Here is a 21,910-nt window from a genome sequence, read left to right as displayed (position 1 = left end):
CCAAGTAAGGATTAGCCAGGCCTTCCTCCTCTACTCCTCTCCTCTTTGCCTGGTGCAGGAACAACCAGCTAGGAGTCAGGAAATCTGAGTTCTGGTGCTGGCCCTGCTGCCACCCAAGCTGTGCCTCTGGTTTCCTCCTGGGCACCGCACGTAGATGCCATCTGTGAGTGTGTCCCCTGATTAGTCCACATTACCTGCCATCAGCCTGCTGAGAGGGCACCGGGGCCCACTGGGACACCCTGGGAAATTGTCAGCTACTAGTCCTGCATCCCTGCCCACATTTGGGCTGTTCGTCCCTTCCCATTGCATAAGGAGAGGGGAAGGGCAGGAAACTGAGGCAGCCAGGGTTTGACAGTGAAGCCTGTACTGCCTGGCCTGGGGGCAAAGGAGTGAGGCCCAGGGTTATGAGCTGCCAAGGACTGGGGATCTCATCTTGCTCCTCCTGGCTCCCATCCAAGCTGTGGGTGGACAATGCCCAGGGGCTGTGGGTCTCCTTTCCCGGGGCCTCTCATACACACCTTGGTAATGAGAGGTACAAGAGCCTCATGGTCTGGGATCCAAATCTTCATCCCTGCGCTCACCAGAGTCCCTCCCTAGAGCCAGAGAGCACTGGTGCCTGCCTCACAGCGTGGGGGCGAGAAGGGGGCTGTCTAAGTCCCATCAAGCACTTAGCAGGGGCCTGGCATACAGCCCCACTCAGAGGACTCCGAGACCGCTGTTCATTGCACATCCGGGGTTCAAATTCTCAGTGCTGCAGGAACTCAGAGGAGGAGGAGTGGCCTGGGAGCTGGACTGGGCTAGGGGACGTGCCTGAAGGTAGGGGTGGAAGCTATGGGCCTAGGGGCACCTGAGCCTGGGTGAGCCCAGCCCAAACTGAACAAAGGCAATTTGAGCTAAGAAGAGGGTCTCAGTCATTTATGGAGTCTCTGCCACTCCCATCCACCTGAAGAGAGATTTTTCTCAGTGGTGCCCGCCTTGACTACACCAGAAACACCCAGAGATCTTACTATACAGATTCCTAGGCCCCCACAGCCCTACATGGCCCTAAAATCAAAGAGTGAGGGCTGGGATCTGTTTCTCTCCTAGATGGATCCAGTACAAACACAGGGCTGGGAGCTCCCCACTGTGCGCATCCCTCTCCCTGCTCCCACGTGCCCTGAGCCCTTGCCCGCCACCGGCCTGTCCCAGCAGCCCTGGGCAGCTGGGTGACTGTGAGGCTAAGAATCCCCCACACCCCCGCCCTCCCTGATGGGAAGGGAGTGGAGCTGTCTCTGGAACTCTGATTTGGTTTTGCTGTCCAATGCCAGAAAGGGGGCACACTCAGGAAGAGAGACTTTTAAAAACAAAGTCCATCTTCCCCGGGGTTTTATTTTACATCGGAAAATAGAAGAACTGATTTTTTTCTACTTTTCCCCAAACTTGCTCCCTCTCAGTGTCCCTAATGTAGGAAGAGTTCTCACTTCTCCAAGTGCGTAGTCTTGGCATTAATTAAAATCCAGAAACAACAGCAACAAAGCACCTGTTTGTTCTTCCTGCTTTTCTCCCAACACCCCGGTACATCAACAGCCCATCGATTTGTGGGGAGACTCACACAGGAGCTGGAGCCCACACTGAACTTTCATCCCGAGTGAAATGTCTATTGGACGGCAGGTGCGCTGCCTTCCCAAGCCAGTACCCTCCTAGAGTTGAGCGTACTGGGCTGCTCACACCTCACATGAGCCTCTCGATGCAGTGGCCGCCTGGAAGATGTCTCACCTGGACCCTTGCACAGGCAGATACTGGAGAAAATCTGAGGAAATATACAGATTGATTTTTGTGTGCCCCCCTGAGACAAGTCGCCTTTCTAGTCACACTTCACAGAAAGCACAACAGCATTTCCGTGCTTGAGGCTTGTAGCTGTGCACACTTGGGTGGGTTCAAAGCATATGTATTACAGCACAACCTTTGTCTCCCTCGGGGCCAATGCAGAGTTTAGTGTAGGAGCCTTCACTTAGGCACTATGTTCATCTTTACAACCTTCTCCAACACTTCATTTATTTGGTGGCCCCTTAACCAGAAGCATGGAGAAATCAAGGGATTTGCCAACGGACAGGCAGCAATAGCAATTTGCCAGGGAAGGCCCCAAAACCTGTGTTGGTCACAGGCAGATTCAAGGGCAGCAGCAGTCCCCAAACTCCAGAGCTGCATCTCAGGCCCAGGTGCATCTCCCTGACACCTCCCCAGGCCTGCCCACTGGCCCCTCAAACTCTAAGTGTTCTAGTGGAACCCGTCTTCTGCTCCTCAAGCCTGCACCTCCTCCCACTGAAGGACCCCCAGGCTGTGCCTGCTACCGCCCCAAGGCCGTCCCTGACTCACCACCAACCCCCACCCTGCTGCCAGTCCCCAGGGTCTGTGAGCAGCAGCTCTTGCAGATTTTCTTGAGTCTGGCCACCACTTTTCTCCCTCTCCACGGCTCGGCTAGGCCACTGTCTCCTTTCCCCTGAATGACCCCACCAGCCCTCTCACTGGCTCAGCACCTTCTGTTCTCAGCCTCACCCTGCCGCCCTCTCTCTGAGCACTCCAGGCTCACTTTTCTCCCTGCCTGTGGTGTCTTTCCCTCTCTTTCTCTCCTCACCCCTCTCTCCTGGCTGTAGCTTCAATGGTTTCTTCCCAGGAAGCTGTCCCTGAGTCTCCTCTCCTGACTCAGGTGAGAACAGTCACTGACCCTACAGCACACTCCACACTGTGCCACTTGCAGCCCACTCAGTGCTAACAGCCACCACTGATTGAGCTCACTGTGTACCAGATACGATCCTAAACATTCCACATCATCTTCTTTAATCCTTGCAACTACCCTTGGCAGGAGATAATAGTAGTATCTCCACTTTACAGGTAAGGAAACTGAGACACAGGGGTTGCCTGTATTGCACGACATGACTAGTGGGGCGACTGAATCAGGATTAGAATCCAGCCAGTCTCGTTTTACAGCCTTAGTTCCAAATGCTGATCTGCTTATGCAACATCTGTCTTCCCTCCTAGACTCATAAATCTATAAGGCCAGGATCTGTGCCTCCTTGTTGAATGAGTGAATGAATGAAAAGTTGTTACTACCCCCTTCAGACTCCCTGCAGAAGTTGGGTGCGGGACTCGCTGTGCTCCAAGGCCTTATGTCGCTGGGGGGCTGCATCCCGGGGCACAGAGGCCCTTCCAAGTGGCCTCACCCTGGCCAGCAGAAAGCCATGCTTTCTTTCAAATCCAGTCTTCAGGTCTTCCGAGAGGCCCAGGTGTACTCACATGCCTGTGTGAGCAGTGCGAAGAAAAGCTAGTCTAGGTAGATGCTAGACTAGACCTAGAACTAGGTAGAAGCAACAGTTGCTCCCAGGCTGGTAGTGGTCAGTCTTCTCGCTGTAGAGGTCAGAGAAAATCGGGGAAGGCTTCCTGGAGGAGGCTCCTACAGTTGGTCTTAAGGGATCTGGTCAATGGAGCCAAGATCGGAAAAGGGATGCTCAGCCGAGAGAATCGTGAGCAAAAACCAGAGGCAGCTAAGAGCAGGATGCATCCTTAGACCTGTGAACAGACGAGTTTGGGTGGATTGGAGGTCTGTGAAGGAGTCGAGGTGGGAAAGCTGTAGGGCCCAGAGCAGAAGTGGCCCAGCGAGCCACCTGAATGCCAGGCTAAGCCCTCATCCCCATGCAGCCTGGTCAGTTGAACACAGTGAGAATGCACAGGTGATAAAATATTGACTCGCATGTTCATTCATCCAAAAAGGTCATCTCAACTTAGAAAAAGAGTTGCCCATTATGAAAATGCATATTCTGCTAAGGGTAGCACTCGAAAGCCAAACAAACTTCCAGGGGCCGATTAACTTCTTATCTCCCAGTCTCTTAGACTTGGCAAAGAGTACTTACCAAATCCCTGCTGACACCCCAGGCAGCCCCAGGCCCTTTTCTCAGCCCAGGCCTGGCTGCTCCTCTGAACACAATGCTAATTATGCCCTTAACACAGCCCGATTCTTCTCTGAACATTAACAGAGCTTCATTGTCTCAGGCCCAGCTGTCCCTACCCAGTTGGTCCTTGGTTACTGCCTTCTGCCCAAACCCACTGCAGAACCAGCTGCACTCCACCCAAAGGATAGCCCTCCAACCCAGCTCCTGCCACGCAACTTCACTCCACCCCCACCCTCACCCCAGAAGATGCGCACCTCTGTCTGGGAACTAGGCTACTGCAAGTGTTGACCCTTCTTAAATACAGCATGCCAAGATTATCATGCAGAAAAGGACATGGTTTAAGCGAAGGTTTCTTCAAAATTCCATGCTTGGTGGCAGAGGAGTGGGCCAGTGTGTCCCTTTTCTAAGTCCTCCAATGACCCTTGCTCGTTATTTATGCCCTCCCCAACTCATGCTCTGTAAAGTCTGAGGTAGGTAACAACTCCCTACATTTAGGAGGGCACCTGGTTAACGTAGGCATCCCATAAATAATCTTCTAAGAAGCTTCTTCCCAGGCTCAGGGAACTGTAGGTTGGCATAGCCTTGCAGATAATCTTGTGCCCAATCGGTGAGCAGGCAGGGGACCCATGGCTGGCGCGGCCCCTGGGCTCTGGTCATGGGGAGACCCTCCTTCTGAGCTGGTGGGTGGCCTCTGCGGCCATGCCCTCCCTGAGCTTCCCTTTGGGACGGCAGAGAACTCAACCTCTCTGCCTAGGGCAGCGCCCTTATGGCCCTGGCTCAGCCCAGCTCCTCCAGGGAATTGGGTGACTGGACTGTGGTTTAGTCGCCCCCAGGGAAGCTTACCCAGAGGAGGAAAGGACTGTTTCGAAAGCCAGGCCAGGCTGTCCGCCCCTGGCATGCGGCTGGGCCTGTTAGGAAATCAAGGAGACGCTCTGTCTCTTTCCAGCAGGCGCCACTTCTGTCTTGCCACTGCTTTGCTCAATTCAAGACGCTGGCTCGGGGGCCAGGCTGGCGGACGGGCAGGCAGGCAGGCCCCTCTCCCACCGGCCCGGTGCCTGGGAAGCACTCGCTGTCTCTTCAGCCAGTGTTACCCCAGGGGTCCCGTACCTGGCTGATAAGGCCAGGCAGCTATCAGTGGCCATCTCGGGTGGGAGGGCAGGGTGGCTCTCAGGGAAGGATTCCAGACTGTTTCCTTGTGAGGCTGAGCTCCAACGCCCTTATCTCCTTTCCTGCCAGGCAGGGACTCCTCAGTGCTCACACACAAAAGAGAACTCCACCCAAGATGTACAGCCCCTACCTACTGGAAGGTGGAGGCTTTGCCTCCGGTTTGGTTAAATCTACCTGGTTCTCAGTCGGGGGCAGTAAGTGTGCACTGAGCTAATATCAGCGTATTTGGTCCTGCCAGGGGGTGGAAGGGTTGGGGAGCCAAGGACGTTCAAGTAATGGAGCTGCCATGGTGGCTGTTTTCGAAGCTCCTGGACCTGTCAGTCAACTGAAATGTCTCTTGGAAGAGAAACAAGCAGGGGATGGGCCAACACCAATTACAAGATTCAGCAGCTTTGGGGATGGGGAGGTCGGGCCTCATGGGACTAAGTAGAATGAGGGTGGTGGGGCGTGAGTGTGAAAAACCAGGCCTCGCTCAGCCCCACACTTGGCTGCCTTGCAGCCTGAGGCAGGAGGCCTGGTGAGTATTATTCCCATTTTATAGAACGCAGGCCTGTGGATGGGAGTGCTAGAGGGAGTACGGGAATATATTATGGAAGATGGGACAACGGAATCCTTGAGAGGTCAGCCGAGCGCCCATTCCTGTTAGCGCGGAAGGGAGAGCGCTGGCCTCGCAGAGTTCCCAGGATTAATGTTCTGCCTCAGAAGAGCAGCCTACCCCGAGACTCTCAGACTTACTGCTGGGCAATGCTTTCCGGAGGCCAGGGCTGGCCTAGGTGACCCCTCAGGGCCTTGTTCCAGCCCAGCAGTTGCTGTCTACAGGCAAGTTACTATGGGAACTATAACTTTGAATTTCCTGGCTCTGGGGCTGTGAAAATCACAACCTGAACCTTCCGTTGATGTGGGTTTCTCGATTAATTTCCTGTTTGATTGTTTACTTTAGAGAGCGGAAAATGCCTTTGCAGGCAGTTAGCTCCCTCCACAGAGACGCTTATCACACCCTGCCCCCACAGCCGGCAAGGTCAAGTCCAGGCCTCAGGTGGGCGGAGGTAGGGGCCAGAAGCAGGGGCAGGGACTGGGGGAAGGGGCTGGAGCTGGGGGCAGGGAGGAGGCTCAGCTAGGAGCCGATGGCAGCCTGAGCCTCCTGCCCTACCCTTCTGCTTGCCCAGGGTCCCAGCCTGATGGAGGTTGGGGTTGTGGAGGGACCTGTGAGTTCAGAGACCTGTGGGCCTTTGAGGGGAGCCTCCCACCTACCCCAAGTCCCAGGACTGGCCCCTGGCTGCCCGAACTGTCCCATCTCGAGGAGCTCTATTGTGCAGAGTCAGACATACAATACAGTCCTTCCTGGAGAGGGTGGCCTACGTGGGAAGGGTCAGAGATTTCCCCCTAGGCTGGGCACTGCTGACTGGGCTACCTAGTGGGGAGCTGGGTGTAACCACTCTTCCACCCTTCTCTCCTCCAGCTGCTCTCCCCGGGGCCCTGCGCTCCAGTGGGGAGCTGTGCCCAGTGTTCCCAGTGACCATAACTCCATCCTGTTCCCCGGGGAGTGGGGAGGGCTGGCAGGCTCAGTTGCTGCCTGTGAACCAGGAGTTCTGATCTCCTGCAATGATAACCACCCATCAGTAGGCCACGGGACACTTGGTAGCCTCCTGAGCCCTCCTCCCCACCCCAGCTACCCAGCCCTTAGATGGCCAGCAGCACTACTGCACTTTATAATGGGGGCCCTGAAGCACAGGGAGGGGAAATGGAATCAGCCAGAAGGCTGTGGACTACTCAGGGGATCTGGGGGGCCTGGGAAACACTCCCAACCCCCAGCACCCCTCCCTTATCTAGGTGACGGTATATTATCCAAATCAGGGCAATTTGGAGAGTGGAAAGGATGCTTTTACTAATGACTTTGAGATGACAGGTGAAAACTGGAACCATTCCAGGCAAACGGGATGTGCCATCACCCCGCCTTTGGCCGGCCTCTCCCCATCAGCCTGTTTATGTGGGCGTTCACTGGGGAGCAGGAGTGAAGCCATTTTCCACCTACTTGTGTACTCTTGGAGAAAGCATTTCCCTCCCTGTGCCTCAGTTTCTGCAGCTGTGTGACATGAAGAGCGTTGCAGTGGTGCCTGACTCAGATCATCTGGTAGAAAGATCAAATAGATCTTTAAAAACACGCAGAGCACATTGGACAACCACTCAAAATATGTGAGCCAGGTGAGCATGGGGAGTCCGAAGGTGCTGTTCACCCTCAGAGGCCCCCTCTTGAAAGAGGAACCTCAGAGCTGCCTTAGGCATTTCCTGTTCACCCCTCAGGAGGGATCTTCGATTGGGGTCAGTGAGCACAGAAGAAGCTTCCAGAAGGGATGGGGAGGGCCTAAAGGGGAAGCTGGGAGGCACTGGCTGCAGGCACAGCTGCTTCCCTGGAGTCTCAAACCCACCCCAGGGTCCTGGGGATTCCTGGCTGCAGGGACTGTGAACAGAACTAGCCCCTGTCTAGGCCACTAGCTGGGGCTTGGTCCCCAGGAGGAGCTGCTGGAGTTGTGGCCCTGCCTTCTGGCTCCAATGTCTACTGGATAATCTGGTATCTACCCTGAGCCCCAAATTATGTTTCCAGCCCCCGGGGCCAGCTGTGGGATGAAGCATCCCCCATGTGACATCCACTGTTGCCACTTTGTACGGGGTGGTTTGCAAGCCCGGCAGGAAGGAGGCTAATTATTCCCTCTGGGGCACCTGGTCCGCAGCTAGGGTGACCGCCTGCCTTAGTTAGGAGGGCTGGCAGCCAGACCACAGGGCAAAAGCTTGGACTAAAGACCAGGTCAGAACCACAAATTTCCTGACATCTGACCATAGCCACCATACCAAGGCTCCATGTTAAACTGTTGGAAAAGCAGCCTGGGGGCCCATTCCCCTCTGCTGAAGGTGTCTGCACTGCGGGCAGGCCAGAGTAATTAACATAAAACAGCATGAATTTTGTAGCTTTGGTGCAAGGCTAGGCAACATGAGCATCTACACAAGCACCTGTATCCATGGCCATACCAGCCCTTCCTCCCACTTCAGAGGGGTGACATTCCTCTTCTTTAAGGCAGATCTATGTACTTGATCCTTTCCCCCTTTCTGATTATCCTCTCCTCCTGCACTCTGGCACCTCGCCTCTACCTTTAAATGGGCTCAAGACTCTCCTACTTTAACCACACCAGACTCTCAGACCATTCTGTGTGACCCTGTGCCAGTGTCTTTCCCCTAGCATCCTCCCCTTTTCTTCTTCCATAGGCAAGTTCCAAAATCAAAGAAAAGAAAGAAAGGAAGGGGTTTGGGGTCGGGGGTAGGGGAGAGAGAGAGAAGAAAGTACAGAAATTCATTCCAAAGAAAAAGAAATAAATGGTGTGCTCTTTCTGTCTGCACTTCCGGACCTCCTTCGCACTCTCCAACCCTGCAGGGCCCAGCCCAGGCTTCTACTGCCCCAGTAGCAGCACTGAAGTCATCATGGCAAAGGTCACCCATGCTCTTCTAATCACCAAATCCAGGGGACCTTGGTCATTGTTCGTCTTACTTGACCTCTCTGAGCTTTGACACTGGTGACCTTGTACTTCTTGGAACTCTTGGCCCTCATGACGCCACTTCCTCCTGTTCTGCTTAACTCTCTGACCACCCTTTTCTTCCTTCTTTGGGGATTCTTCCTCCTCTCTCACCCTTTAGGCATTGCTGTGTTCAGGTTGGGAGCCCCTGCCTCTTTTCTCATTCCATGTGTTCTCCAAGTCACCTCATTCACATCAATGGCTTGACTAACCCCTGGGTGCTGATGATCCCAGATTACCATTCTCCCATTAGTCATCTTCCTTGGCCATCCCCAAGGACCCTGGACTCAGCATTTCTAACACTGAACTCACTCACTTTCCCTAAAACCACCTCCACCTGCCTGCCCAATATTGTTGATGGCATCATCACTTATGCAGTTGACCAAACCCGAAACCTGGGGGCTGGCCATCTTCTACCTCATCCTTTTCCTCACTCTCACTTCTGCCTCTTAACATATTCTGCCTCTTAAACATCCTCCTCCCTTCCTGCCAGCCTTAATTCAAGCCACCCCAATTTTTCACAGCAACCTTCTAACCGTCCCCCTGTCTCCAGTACAAGCACCACCCTACCTACATATCCACACTATGCAAGACAGGATCTTTCTAAAATACAAGTATTACTATGCTACTCTCCGGTTTAAAATCTTTTAGTGGTTCTCCAGTCCCTTGGGATAAAATCCAAACTCGGTATCATGGCATCTGGAGCCCTTTAAGATGTGGCCTTTGCCTTCTTTATCAGCACATTCCACCCCCAGAACCATATATTTTAGGCATCTTGAAATATTTGTTCATCAGTGTTCTCTGCTAGTGCACATTTTTTGCTTTTGTACATCTTTATTATGCCATATGCCTGGAGTTCTCCACCACCACTATTCCTTCTTATGCTGCAAGGCCATATACCTAGCAAGTCTCTTGCTTTCCCCCACTAGATTATAAATTATAAGTCTTATTATTCCTCTTGTTATCCCTGTACTTACATAGCGTTTAACACACAGTGGGTATTTCATAAATGTTGCTGAGTGGATGGATGGATAGATGAGTCGATGGGTAGATAGATGGATGAAAGGATGGATGGATGGATGGATGAATGGATGGATGGAGAGTAGGTGAGTAGATAGATGGATGAAAGAATGGATGGGTAAGTGGATGGATGCATGGATGAGTAGGTGAGTGGATGGATGGATGGATGGATGGATGGATGGATGGATGAATGGATGGATGGATGGATGGATGAAAGGATGGATGGATGGATGGATAGATGGATGGATGGATGGATAGATAGATGAATGAAAGAATGGATGGGTGGATGGATGGATGGATGGATAGATAGATGAATGAAAGAATGGATGGGTGTGTGGATGGATGGATGGATGGATGGATGAGTAGGTGAGTAGATAGATGAGTGAAAGGGTGGATGAGTGCATGGATGGATGGATGGATGGATGGATCGATGGATGAAAGGATGGATGGATGGATAGATGGATGGATGGATGGATGGATGGATGGATAGATAGATGAATGAAAGAATGGATGGGTGGATGGATGGATGGATGGATGGATAGATAGATGAATGAAAGAATGGATGGGTGGATGGATGGATGGATGGATAGATAGATGAATGAAAGAATGGATGGATGGATGGATGGATGGATGGATGGATGGATGAGTAGGTGAGTAGATAGATGGGTGAAAGGATGGATGAGTGCATGGATGGATGGATGGATGGATGGATGAATAGGCAAGTAGACAGATGGATAAAAGGATGGATGAGTGGATGGAGGCATAGGTGGTGGCCAATACAGACAAAGAATAGGTAAAATCAGTTCAATTTTGTGAAGGCTCAGGTTGACTTGTCACCAGTCAACACAATTAAAAATTATGAGCTCCAGCCGGACGGGGTACGCAGTGGCTCACACCTGTAATCCCAGCACTTTGGCAGGCTGAGGCAGGCAAATCACGAGGTCAAGAGATGGAGACCGATCGCGGCCAATGTGGTGAAACCCCATCTCTACTAAAAATACAAAGATTAGCTGGTTGTGGTGGTGTGCGCCTATAGTCCTAGCTACTCAGGAGGCTGAGGCAGGAAAATCACTTGAACCCGGGAAGCGGAGGTTGCAGTGGGCCGAGGTCACGCTACTGTACTCCAGCCTGGTGACAGAGCAAGACTCCGTCTCAAAAAAAAAAAAAAAATTATGAGCTCCAAGCAGCAAAACAAGAATTAGCTACTGTGGGAGATTAAAATCATTCTGTAAAGGAGAGAGCACAGATCCAGGACTCTCCAGCACCTTCCATTTCCACTTAGACCTGCTGTCTGTCTGGGTTGTGCAAGTCACTTAACTACTGAGCCCCAGTTTCTCTACCAATTAAGCAGATATGATAATACCTGTGGTCTTTCCCTGTCTCCACAGGAGTGTCATGAGGGTAAATGGAATGGTGCATACAAAGCGTGTTGAAATCTTCAGGGAAGATATATGTTTATAAAGATATAAACATAATAACAGTAATAACACCTTACATTTGAATCAGGCTTTGCACTTATCAAAGCTCTTTCACATACATTATCTCAATTGACTCTCCAAACAATCCTAGGCAGATGCTATCCATGTTCTCAGGTGAGGAAGCTGAGATGCAGAGTGATTAAGTGGCATGCTAGGGGCTAGTCTTAGTGTGTAGCAGGTCTTCCGACTCCAAGCCTGATGCGCATTGTTGATGATAGCCTTTCTTGGATAGATTATCTACTTCCCTGCCTCCCTGAACAGAGACCCAGACATAATTGGCCCTTTTCTTGATGACTCGTCATTACCATGGGCACAGTTCCTGGGCTGTCCTCCAGGTTTGGCTGTGGGTGCGGGTCCAGGCCCTGCAGAGGCACAGGGTGGATGGGCCGACTGTCCTGGAGGCAATCCTGACATGTAGGTGGCAACCATCCTAGACCCCTGAAGGTGTGGGTCTTCTGACTCTGCCTCATTCTTCCTCCGTCCCCTTTCTCTCCACTGTCAGCATGTGTGCCCATCTCTGTGGCTTCCTCCGCCACCGTGGCCTTTACCTGTCACTATCTTTTCTTCCTGTTTCCCTCTCTCCTGCCCTACAATTCTTTCCACACCTTCAGCTTGTCTTCCTACAGCCCTGGCGTGTCCACTGGCCCAGCCAGCCAACCTGAGCTCCCTGGCTGGCTTTGTTCTCCAGCCAATCACAGCCCTCTGCAAACCTCCAACTTTGGCTCCCTAGTGGCTGCTCCTGTGCCCACCTCCAGTCGCTACCAAAGGAAGGAGGCTCCTCCAGGCAGGGGCTGGGCTGAGCTTTTTCTGCAGCTGCATTAGGTGGCTTGGGTTTGCTCTCCCACAGTAGAAGGCTATGCTATGGGTGAGCTGAGGTGGTCAAGGTGGGCTGGCCAGCCCGCCCCGGATGGACACTGCACCCCTCACTAGCAAGGCAAGATGTTGGGATTGCCAGTGTTCATCCTTGCCTGTACAGCGAGGCTGCCCCATGAGTACTCAGCACCCCCTTTCCCTCCCTGCAGGGTGGCATCCCAAGCTACCAGCCTGGTTACATCCTGGGCATGCCTTGGGCAGCCTGCCTGTGCCCATGGCCCTTCCCCCAGGGACTCCAGGAGACTCCCACCAGGCTGCCTTTCTCCCTGGCTGCTGTGGGGCCTCCCACAGCCACAGCCCGAATGGAGCACCTTGGCTTCTCCCTAAGGGAGGATATGATGGGTGTGCCCACAACAAGTCTCCGGCAGAGACAATAGGACAGGAATGCATTCGCTTCCGAACAAACACTGTGTGGGCTCGCACAATTGCCTTGGATTCTCGTCCAAGAAACACATTTCGCCGTTCGAGGGCACGGGAGGCTTGCCTGCCCCAGCCCGCCCACATCCCCATGAGTGCCAGAGACTCTGATGAGTGGGCTGCTCCTCTCCCGACCCCAGGGCCTCTGACCCCCAGGTGGAGCAGCCTGGTCTCCTTCATGGATGCGGCTAGTCTTCCAGAGGTGACAGAAGAGGAGAGGGACAGTCCTGCTGTCCTGTTCCTGCCGATGCCTTTTTGTTTGTTTGTTTGTTTGTTTTTTTGAGACAGTCTTACTACGTCGCTCGGGCAGGAGTGCAGTAGTGAGATCTTGGCTCACTACAACCTCTGCCTCCTGGGTTCAAGCGACTCTCCTGCGTCAGCATCCCAAGTAGCTAGAATTACAGGAGTCTGCCACTATGCCTGGCAAATTTTTGTATTTTTCGTAGAGATGGGGTTTTGCCGTGTTGTCCAGGCTGGTCTTGAACTCCTGGCCTCTAGTGATCCACCCACCTCGGCTTCCCAAAGTGCTAGGATTACAGGCTTGAGCCACCCCATCCAGCCTGCCTTTTTTTTTTTAACCATTTTTTATTGGGTAATAAATACATACATATACATATACATATACATATAACATTACATAAAGCTTACCATTTAAACCTTTTTTTTTTTGAGACAGAGTTTCACTGTGTCACCAGGCTGGAGTGCAGTGGCACGATCTCAGCTCACTGCAACCTCCACCTCCCGCATTCAAGCAATTCTCCTGCCTCAGCCTCCCGAGTAGCTGGGACTATACGCCTGCACCACCACAGCCAGCTAATTTTTGTATTTTTAATAGAGACGGGGTTTCACCATGTTGGCCGGGATGGTCTTGATCTCTTGACCTCGTGATCTGCCTGTCTCGACCTTCCAAAGTTCTGGGATTACAGGCATGAGCCACTGCGCCTGGCCCATTTTAACCATTTTTAAGTGTGCACTTCTTTGGCATTAAGCACATTCACATTGGGGTGCAACCGTCTCCACCGTCCATCTCCAGAACTGTTTCACCTTCCCCAGATGAAACTCTGTCCCCATGAAACACTCCCCATCCTCCCCTCCTCCTAGTTCCCGGCACCCACCATTCTGCTCCCTGTCTGCATGAATTTGACTACTCTAGGGACCTCATAGAAGTGGAATCACACAGTGTTTGTTCTTCTGTGCCTGACTTATTTCACTTAGCATAATGTCTTCAGGGTTCGTCCGTGTTGTGGCATGTGTCTGAATGGCCTTCTTTTTATAGGCTGGATGATATTCCCCTTGTATGAATTTCCACTTGTTTATTTATTCATCTTTCAATGAACTCTTAGGTTGTTCCACCTCTTGGCTATTGTCAATAATGCTGCTGTGAACATGCGTGTACAAGTCACTGTTCAAGATGCCACTAATTTTTGAGACCTGTCTTTGAGCTAAGTGAAGCTGTTGTCTGCTGGAGATCCCAAATAGAACATACATAAATGAGAGAGCTAGTTGGCCCCTCCATACCGGCAGGGATTCGTTTATCCCCAAAATAAGCTGTCTCTGAGGAAATCAGAGCCCTGAAGAAATGGGACATAGGACAGGTCATTTAGGCCAAGATGGAAAAGACTGGAAAGGTTCTTCCCTTGGGATGATACCCACTAAGGGCAAGTTCAGTAGGGGTTTCTGGGCAGCCAGTGGTCACCCTGAAGCATGGGGAGACCAGGAGGGCGATGGCACTGACGGGGGCCCAGGGAGGAAGCCTTTGGAGTTGTGCCAAGGGCCCCCTGGAGGAGGCAGGCCAGACCCTTGTTATGCCACAGAGCAGCAGGTGGGGCCTTCAGCCGTGTGCCCTGTCCGAGGAGAGGTTGAGGGAGCATCCTCCACCATCCCTTCACCCCAAAGGGTCTAAGAATCCATTCTCAAAAGTCAGCAACCAAGCAGGTGTGTGCGGGGAGGACAGGACACGGTCTGCAGCCACCAAGACCCTTCCTGTGCTCTCTGCGTTCCAGCAACTGGGAGGGACAAGTAAGATGAGAAACTCCTTCCCTGACTTCCTTGAGAAAACCCAGCAGGCCGTTTGCAAGAGGGCCTCTCGCACAATGTGATTTTTGGCTTCGTGCAGACTTTCCCAAACAACCCAGAGAAAGATAAGGTTGGAAGGGAGGCTCTGGGGTTGAAAACCCGTCCCCAGCTCTGCCTTAGGGCCCTGGGCAGTCTGTCCTCTGCCCTGGCAGGAGTTGCGGTAGTAGGGGGAGCAGGGGCAGTGACCCCAGGAGCCTGCCTGCGGGGAGTTTGGGCATGCCCAGGGAAGAAGGCACGGGAAGGGGAAGTCACAAAGATAGGAGAAGGGACGAGAAAGAGCAGGGAGACTGCGGAACCGCTCTGCAGGCCCAAGCAGCCCCATCACGGAAAGTGGAAGACACGCAGGCTGTGGGCTGCAGAAGAGATGAGGAGGAGATCCCTGACTGTCAGGGCGAAGCGCTCACTGTCAACACCCTTGAGGCTCCGGGAGCCTTCCATGCAGCCGTGTCAGCATCTCCCTCTCTCCTCAGAGGGAGACACAGCCACATTGAGAGCCTTTAGTGCCTGGCAGGCCCAGGCGAGGGACGACAGCCCCCTGAGAAGCTGGTCTCAGGACACACCATGGCCCCAGGCGCACCTCCCTCCCTGGGAGAAGCATTGACTGAGCAGCCCCACTGTGTCAGCCAGCGACACCCGCCTGCGGCTGCGTCCCCAACCACCCTCCGTTCCTCCCCATCAGCTCCCGGGTTCTGCCTCTTCCCCACCCAGGGCCACCACCCACTCTGTCTGGAGTTTCATTCCCACCAGATACTTACCTTCCCCCTTTCTTGTGATTTCTACCAGCAATTTTTATTTTAAGGATTTTTTTCCTGCTAAGCACCCTGGGAAAGCATATGAGGGAAATTTACTATAAGAAAGAAGTTCCAGACTAGGCAGGGTCGTTCATGCCTATAATTTACCCAGCACTTTGGAAGGCCAAGGTGGGAGGATCACTTGAGCTCAGGAGTTCAAAACCAGCCTGGGCAACATAGTGGGACCTCGTCTCTAGTAAAAAAATTTTTTTTAAATTAGCCAGGCATGGTGGTGCACCCCTGCTCCCAGTTACTTGGGAGGTTGAGGCTACAGTGAGCTATGATTGTACCACTGCACTATACCCTGGGGGACAGAGTGAGACCCTGTCTTAAAAAAAAAAATAAATTCCAGCAAGACCACACAGAATTCTCCTAATGTTAGTCCCCATTTTCCCTGCTGAGTAAGTGTGATTAGGCCCACCTTTCCCTCCGATCCCATTCCCAGACAGTCACAGGACTCTCCCAGGCCCTGAACCGGCCCCTCGCAGTTGGATGTTGGACCCCATGACTCAGGTAGGCTTGCTGCAGGATGAGTCACAACCCCCACCTCCAACTTTTTCCAGAACCCACTTCCTGGTCTTCACCCTGGTCTCCTGGATCCTCTAGATGAACGAGACCCTTGCCTATGGCCCAAGAAGGTCCCCCAGGCACCGACTGGTGGAAGCCTCCCTTGGTTCTCCTTGGGGATCCGCAGACCCCAGTGCAGGAGAGGGGTCGCTGCCCCAGAGTGGCCCACATGGGCATACTGGAACTACTTAACCAGTCCCCTTGTTGGGGGAGGTCCAGGTTACTTTCAATCTTTTGCTCTAATAATAGTATAGCAACTAGTGGACACGTGTTGTATGGCGTGTGTGTGGTTATATGTGTGGGATAAATTCCTAGAAGTAATATTGCTGGGTCAGAGGGTGTGGACACTTCTATTATTGATGATTATCACCAAATTGCCATCTATAGAGTGACACCAGCTTGTATTTCTACAAGCACTCGATGTTTGCAGACACATCAATAATAATTCTGTGCCGTGTCCCTTCTGGTGAGAGGGGTATGGGGAGGGGGTAGGTATCCACATCCCCCTCACTCTCATCTTTTCAAAGGTATGTGCATCAGAGGGCCTTGCAAGCATTCTCTCTGGGTGAGCACTTTCCTTTCCTCTCGCAGACTCTCAGCTATGCGAGTTTTCTCTCTGCCTCCCAAAGCATGTTTCTTAGCAAATATTTTCCAACGTGTACCAGATGTTGGGGAGAGCAGTGGACCGACGTCACCCTACCCTCATGGAGCTTGCCTTCTAGAGCAGGGAGACGGGCAATAGGCAAACAAGTACATAATTTGTCAGGGGCCGCAGAAAGGGGTGAGCTGGGAGGTAAGTGGGGGATGGTGGCTGCTCAGGGAAGGCCTGTCTGTCCTGGGGATGTTTGGGCAGGGCCCTGCATAGGATGAGAGAGTGAGGTCTGTGGATCTGCGGTGGCCACAAATTTCCAGCGACAAGTATGCAGAGGCCCAGAGCTGGAAATGTGTGGGTGGGATGCGAGACCCCGAGGGTCCTCAGTGCCTGTCAAATGTGCAGCCCACACTGTTCCCTCTCCTGGGTTGACCCTTGCTCTCCACCTGCTCATCATTTGAGCAGTTGAAGGCCCACCTCGGCTCACTCATCCCAAAATGATTTCTTTTCTATGTGTCTGCTGCAAACCCAGTTCTCAGGCCAGTTCTGACCCAGTTACCGAGGAGAATGAGGTCTGGTCCCTGAAAGTGGCTCTGGCCAGTCAAGCACTCCTGCAGCCCTGGAACCTGCACACGAGTTTCCTGCCGTGGGTCCTCAGCTCCTGTGGTGCATGCTGTAGGTCCTGCTGTGGGGCCCCTCGGCTGGGTGGATGGATGTAACATGACAGGAGACAGGAAGAATTAAGGATGTGCAGAATGTGGATTTTGAGCCAGCAACATGACCAGTCCCCAGGGTTGGCTGGTGTGCTTTTGCCTCTCCTTCTTGACTATAGCATGCCCAGATCAAAACTTTGGCTCCAGCTCTCAGTGAGTAAATGAGGATATGCCCTCAAAATGCCATCTTGTACCCTCTTCTCACCCTCTACCCTTCCTTTTAAAAATGCAAAAAAGATACACATAAATCATGTTGACCAACAGTTCACGAATCCCCACTGTTGCCAGAGGCATTGCTTGGGGTTAAAGGGCAGCAAAGATGAATTTGGCACTGTCCCTGCCTTCAAGAAGCCGACAGTTCACCCTGGAAAATGTCTTCACTTGTGTGGAATGTGCATGGGGGCGGAAAGCAGGAGTGCCTGAGCGTGAGAAGAAGGGAGGGCAGGGTCTGGGATTGTCAGGAAGGGTCTGAGGAACAGCTGGGAAGTGACCCAGCCTTGAAGGATGGAGAGAAGATGGACAGCCCCAAAGATATAAAGTCATTTGGAGTCTAAACACCAGCTATGAAGTGCGGCCCTTAAACTTGCGTGGGAAGAAGTCATGGAAACCCATGGCTTTAGCCAAAGAGGAGCCTGAAGTAGAAACGATTCTCCCTGGCCCCAAGCTCTCACCTTCTCCATCCACTCTGGAGGCAAATGTGTACAGGCCTGACCCCTCTTGCTCTTTGCTCCCACTGCTGCCCTAGGCCACATTGCCACCATGCCTGGTCAGGTCCCTCAATGTCCACCCCTCCCTCCTACAGCAGGCAGAATGGTCCCCTTAAGACATAAACCAGGCCAAGCATGGTGGCTCTCACCTATAATCTCAATGCTTTGGGAGGCCGAGGCAAGAGGATCACTTGAGGCCAGGAGTTCAAGATCAGCCTGGGCAACAGAGAGAGACCCTATCTCTACAAAAAATTAAAAAATAAGCAGGGCATGATGGCCTGCACCTGTGGTCCCATTGACACAGGAGGCTGAGGACAGAGGATTACTTGAGCCTAAGAGTTTGAGGTTACAGTGAGCTGTGTTAGAGCCACTACACTTCAACCTAGGCAACAGAGCAAGACTCTGTCTCTAAAATAAAAACAGAAGACCCCCTCACAGGGCCCCTCACATTGCTCAGAGTAAAACCCAGAGTCTTGCCTAATGGGCCCTGGGCCTGCTGCCTCCCTGACCTCTTCTCCTAAGTCTCTCCCACGTGCTCTTCACCCTGACACTGGCCTCCTCCATGGACCATGAGCTCACCCACCCCAAGCCTTCTGCCGGGACCATGCTAACTGGGCTTCATGGCCTGGCTTCCTGGCACCCTTGGCCACTACACCAGTATTCCTGACACCCTTACCCAACATCACTTTTTTTTTTTTTTTTTTTTGAGACAGAGTCTTGCTTTGTCATCCAGGCTGAAGTGCAGTGGCGTGATCTCGGCTCACGGCAATCTCTGCCTCCCACCCTGGACTCAAATGATTCTCATGCCTGAGCCTCCCGAGCAGCTGGGGCTACAAGCAGCCGCCACTATGCCTGGCTAATTTTTGTATTTTCAGTAGAGATGGGGTTTCACCATGTTGGCCATGCTAGTCTCAAACTCCCAACCACATGATCCGCGCCCTGACCTCGTGATCCGCCCACCTCAGCTTCCCACAGTGCTGGGACTACAGGCGTGAGCCACCGCACCCAGCCCACTTTTTAAAAAAGTGTTATCATGAATAATATTTTTGATTGATAGGTCATAATTGTATTCATTGTTGCAGTACGATGTGATATTTTGATATATGGATACAATGTGGAGTGATTCAACCACACTCATTGGCATATTCATCACCTCACAAGTGCTGCTTTGCATCACAGCCTTACCGCCATCTGATAGAGATGTTTATTGGTTTGTTTTCTGCATTTCCACCACCCTGGAGCTGCATTTCCACCGCCCTGGAGCAGGGCCTGGTCTGTCTTGTTCTCTGCAGTGAACGGTGCTGGTCTGGCACAGGCGCTCGGTAGATACTTGTGACTTTGTCTCTTTTGTTTTGGTAGATCTGTGCTGCTTTCAAAGTGCCACCTCAGCATATCTCTACAGTGTGATCAAGGAGCCCTGGCATCTGGACAGGACTGTGCTGAGATCAGAGAGACCCAGTCTGTAGTCTGATTGATCTCTACTGACTTTGAGGTTATGGAAGTTGTAGGAAGGTTGTTCTTATGGTTTAGACAGCATGTAGTATGTTTTCATTCATTCCACATTCCACTCCATATTTGAGTACCTACTAAACATAGTTCAAGGATTTCTGTAGATGGAATGTGCCAAAATGCTTCTCCATAAAAGCAGTGAATCACCTTTGCGTGAATTGAGTTAGATGTTGGTTACTGGGCTCCCTTTAGTTGTGTGTTAGGAGTTAACTGTGGCCTGACCTGGATCCCCGTGACCAGGTGATGCTCTTGAGTTTGCCAGCAACAGAACCGTCTCTGCCTCCAACATTTCCTAAGCAGGAGAGTAGCATGGGCCGTGGCATGCTAGGAGGATCACTCTGGCCGGTTGTGTACAAGATAAATTGCAGGGGAAGGAAGTGGGGACCAGGATGACACATCGGGAAGTGGGACAATCCCCCATTAGGGAAGCAACAAAACCTCACCTTTGAGTAAAGCCAGGGACCTGGAAAAGTGGGACGAAAATGTCCTGGAGACGTTTTAGAGGAAAACTACCAGAACCTGGTACCTTCTTGGTTATGGATGGGAAGGAGGCAGGAAAATGACTGAGGTTTTGAGCTGGAGGTAACAGGGAGCTGCTTTGAGGCAAAGATGATAAAGCCATAGTGTCATCCAGCAAGTGAAGCCCAATGAGTGTGGGAAGGTTCGTGCAGACGAGTTAGATGTGGGGTCCTTGAGAGCCGGGATGAGCGACATGGCAGGAGGGGATGGCACTGAGAGGAGCAGACGCTTGACGATGACTATTTGGGGAGGAAAATATTGGAGGAATGCCTGTTTTAGGAACTGAGAGGAAAAGCATTAGCCAGCAAAGGGAGCTGTGGAAGGAGTGGTCCGTGGGGCTTGGTGAGCTTCTTGGAAGCCATGCCCAGAGAGGGTCTCAAGCACTTGGCGTCAGCACACCAGTGCTGCTGGGGGTTCAAGAGAGAGAGGGTGAATCAGAAAACTGAGACATAGCAAGCATTGGTGAGGCTGTAGAGAAACCAGAACCCTCATGCATTGCTAGTGAGGGTGTAAAATGGTGGGACCATTGTGGAAAACAGTCTTGCAGATACTCAAAAAGCTGAACATAGAGTTACCACATGACCCAGAAATTCTATTCCTATGTAATATCCGGGAGAATTGCAAACATGCATCCAGGTAAAGCCTGGTACGTGAAGGTTCATGGCAGGACTATTCCTAATGGCTAAAAGCTGGAAACAACCCAAATGTCCATTAACAGATGAATGGGTAAACAAACTGTGACATATCCTTACAATGCAATATTAGTCAGCAACAAAAAGGAATAAGGTATTGGTACATGCCGCATGAATGAACCCTGAAAACCTTAAGTGAAAGAAGTCAATCATGAAAGGCCACATATTGTGTGATTCCATTTCTATAAAATGTCCAGCATGGGCAACTCCATAGAGACATAGAATCGGGGGACGTTACCCGGCCCTGGAGTGAGGAGGAAGAGGGAATGGAATGGCTGCTAATGGGTATGGGTTTGTCTGGGGAGTGATGAAAATGTCCAGTACTTAAATGGTGGTGATGGTTGCACAATTCTGAGGATATCCTAAAAAGCACTGAATTATGTACTTTAAAATGGTGGATTTTGTGTTACGTGAATGCTATCTCAATTTAAAAGAGACAGAGAGATTAAGAGAATGAGCCAGGCAGGTCAGGGGAAGCATGGACTGTAGCGTGGCCGGACTGAGCGCTGAGCAGCCCAGCCGTGGCCTTAGTTAGGAGACAGTTCCAGCCCCTGAGTAAGTCCACAGATTCGTGGTTTGGAAAGCCTACAGCGCGGGGCCAGTGGAGAAGAGGGCTTTGACTCCTGGACTTCCTCCTGTGGCCAGGGCCCAGGGGCACCTGAGCCAGTGGCTCAACCTCCTCACCGTACAGGAGTTACCAATTCTATGTCTCTAAGCTCATTTCATTTCCCTGAGGACTTCTGCTGACCAGTTGTTAACAGGGGATGATGCCAGTGCACTCACTGCTACAGGCTTTTCTCTTCAATGGCCTCTTGAATCTTGGTGTTCAGAACTGGCCACATCGCACCATCACACTGACCTCCAGCTGCTCAAACCCTGTCGGAGAAATCACTGCCACCCGGCGCAACTGACTTTCTGCTCTCTGACTTTTGTGGGCTCTCACTCTAGCCTGAACCTTGGAGATGTTTGTTACAGGCTGCATCAGGGCTGGGGCTGCAGGTCGGCAGGGGCTGCAAGGAGCTATAGGGGCTAGTAGCCAGCATGTCTCCTTCAGTGGCGCTCTCTGCCCCTCTCTTCCACAGCTCTTGCAATCTCAGGATGTGAAGGAAGATGCTGTCCTTTGCTGCTCTATGGAGGTAAGCGGTGGGGCTTCGACATCCTCAACCTCAGAGCTGGTGCATCTCTCATGCCTTAACAGTTCTAGGGGCCCAAGTGTTGTTGGAGGCATTTACAACTCCAGGGGAAGGTAGGGGGATGGCTTCAGGAGTGGGCATGGACTTCTGCATCCAGAATTATCCAC

General features: G+C 52.1%; 1 protein-coding gene across 8 annotated transcripts in view; it reads left to right on the top strand.

Moving 5' to 3' along the window:
* CTIF (cap binding complex dependent translation initiation factor) overlaps nt 1-21,910 on the top strand; it is a 340,186-nt gene that overhangs the window by 312,869 nt on the left and 5,407 nt on the right. For all 8 annotated transcript variants that reach the window (XR_004429165.1, XM_033177797.1, XM_033177791.1 and 5 more), the window contains one exon: nt 21,693-21,746. Coding sequence is in view for 7 of the 8 variants with exons in the window: in XM_033177797.1 (XP_033033688.1) it covers nt 21,693-21,746 (54 nt within the window). In the remaining variant the exon portion in view is untranslated. The remainder of the gene's footprint in view (nt 1-21,692; nt 21,747-21,910) is intronic.

The sequence above is a fragment of the Trachypithecus francoisi genome, unplaced genomic scaffold, assembly GCF_009764315.1.
Source record: "Trachypithecus francoisi isolate TF-2019V2 unplaced genomic scaffold, Tfra_2.0 Lachesis_group19, whole genome shotgun sequence".
Lineage (NCBI taxonomy): Eukaryota > Metazoa > Chordata > Mammalia > Primates > Cercopithecidae > Trachypithecus > Trachypithecus francoisi.
This window is presented reverse-complemented; position numbering and strand designations above follow the sequence as displayed.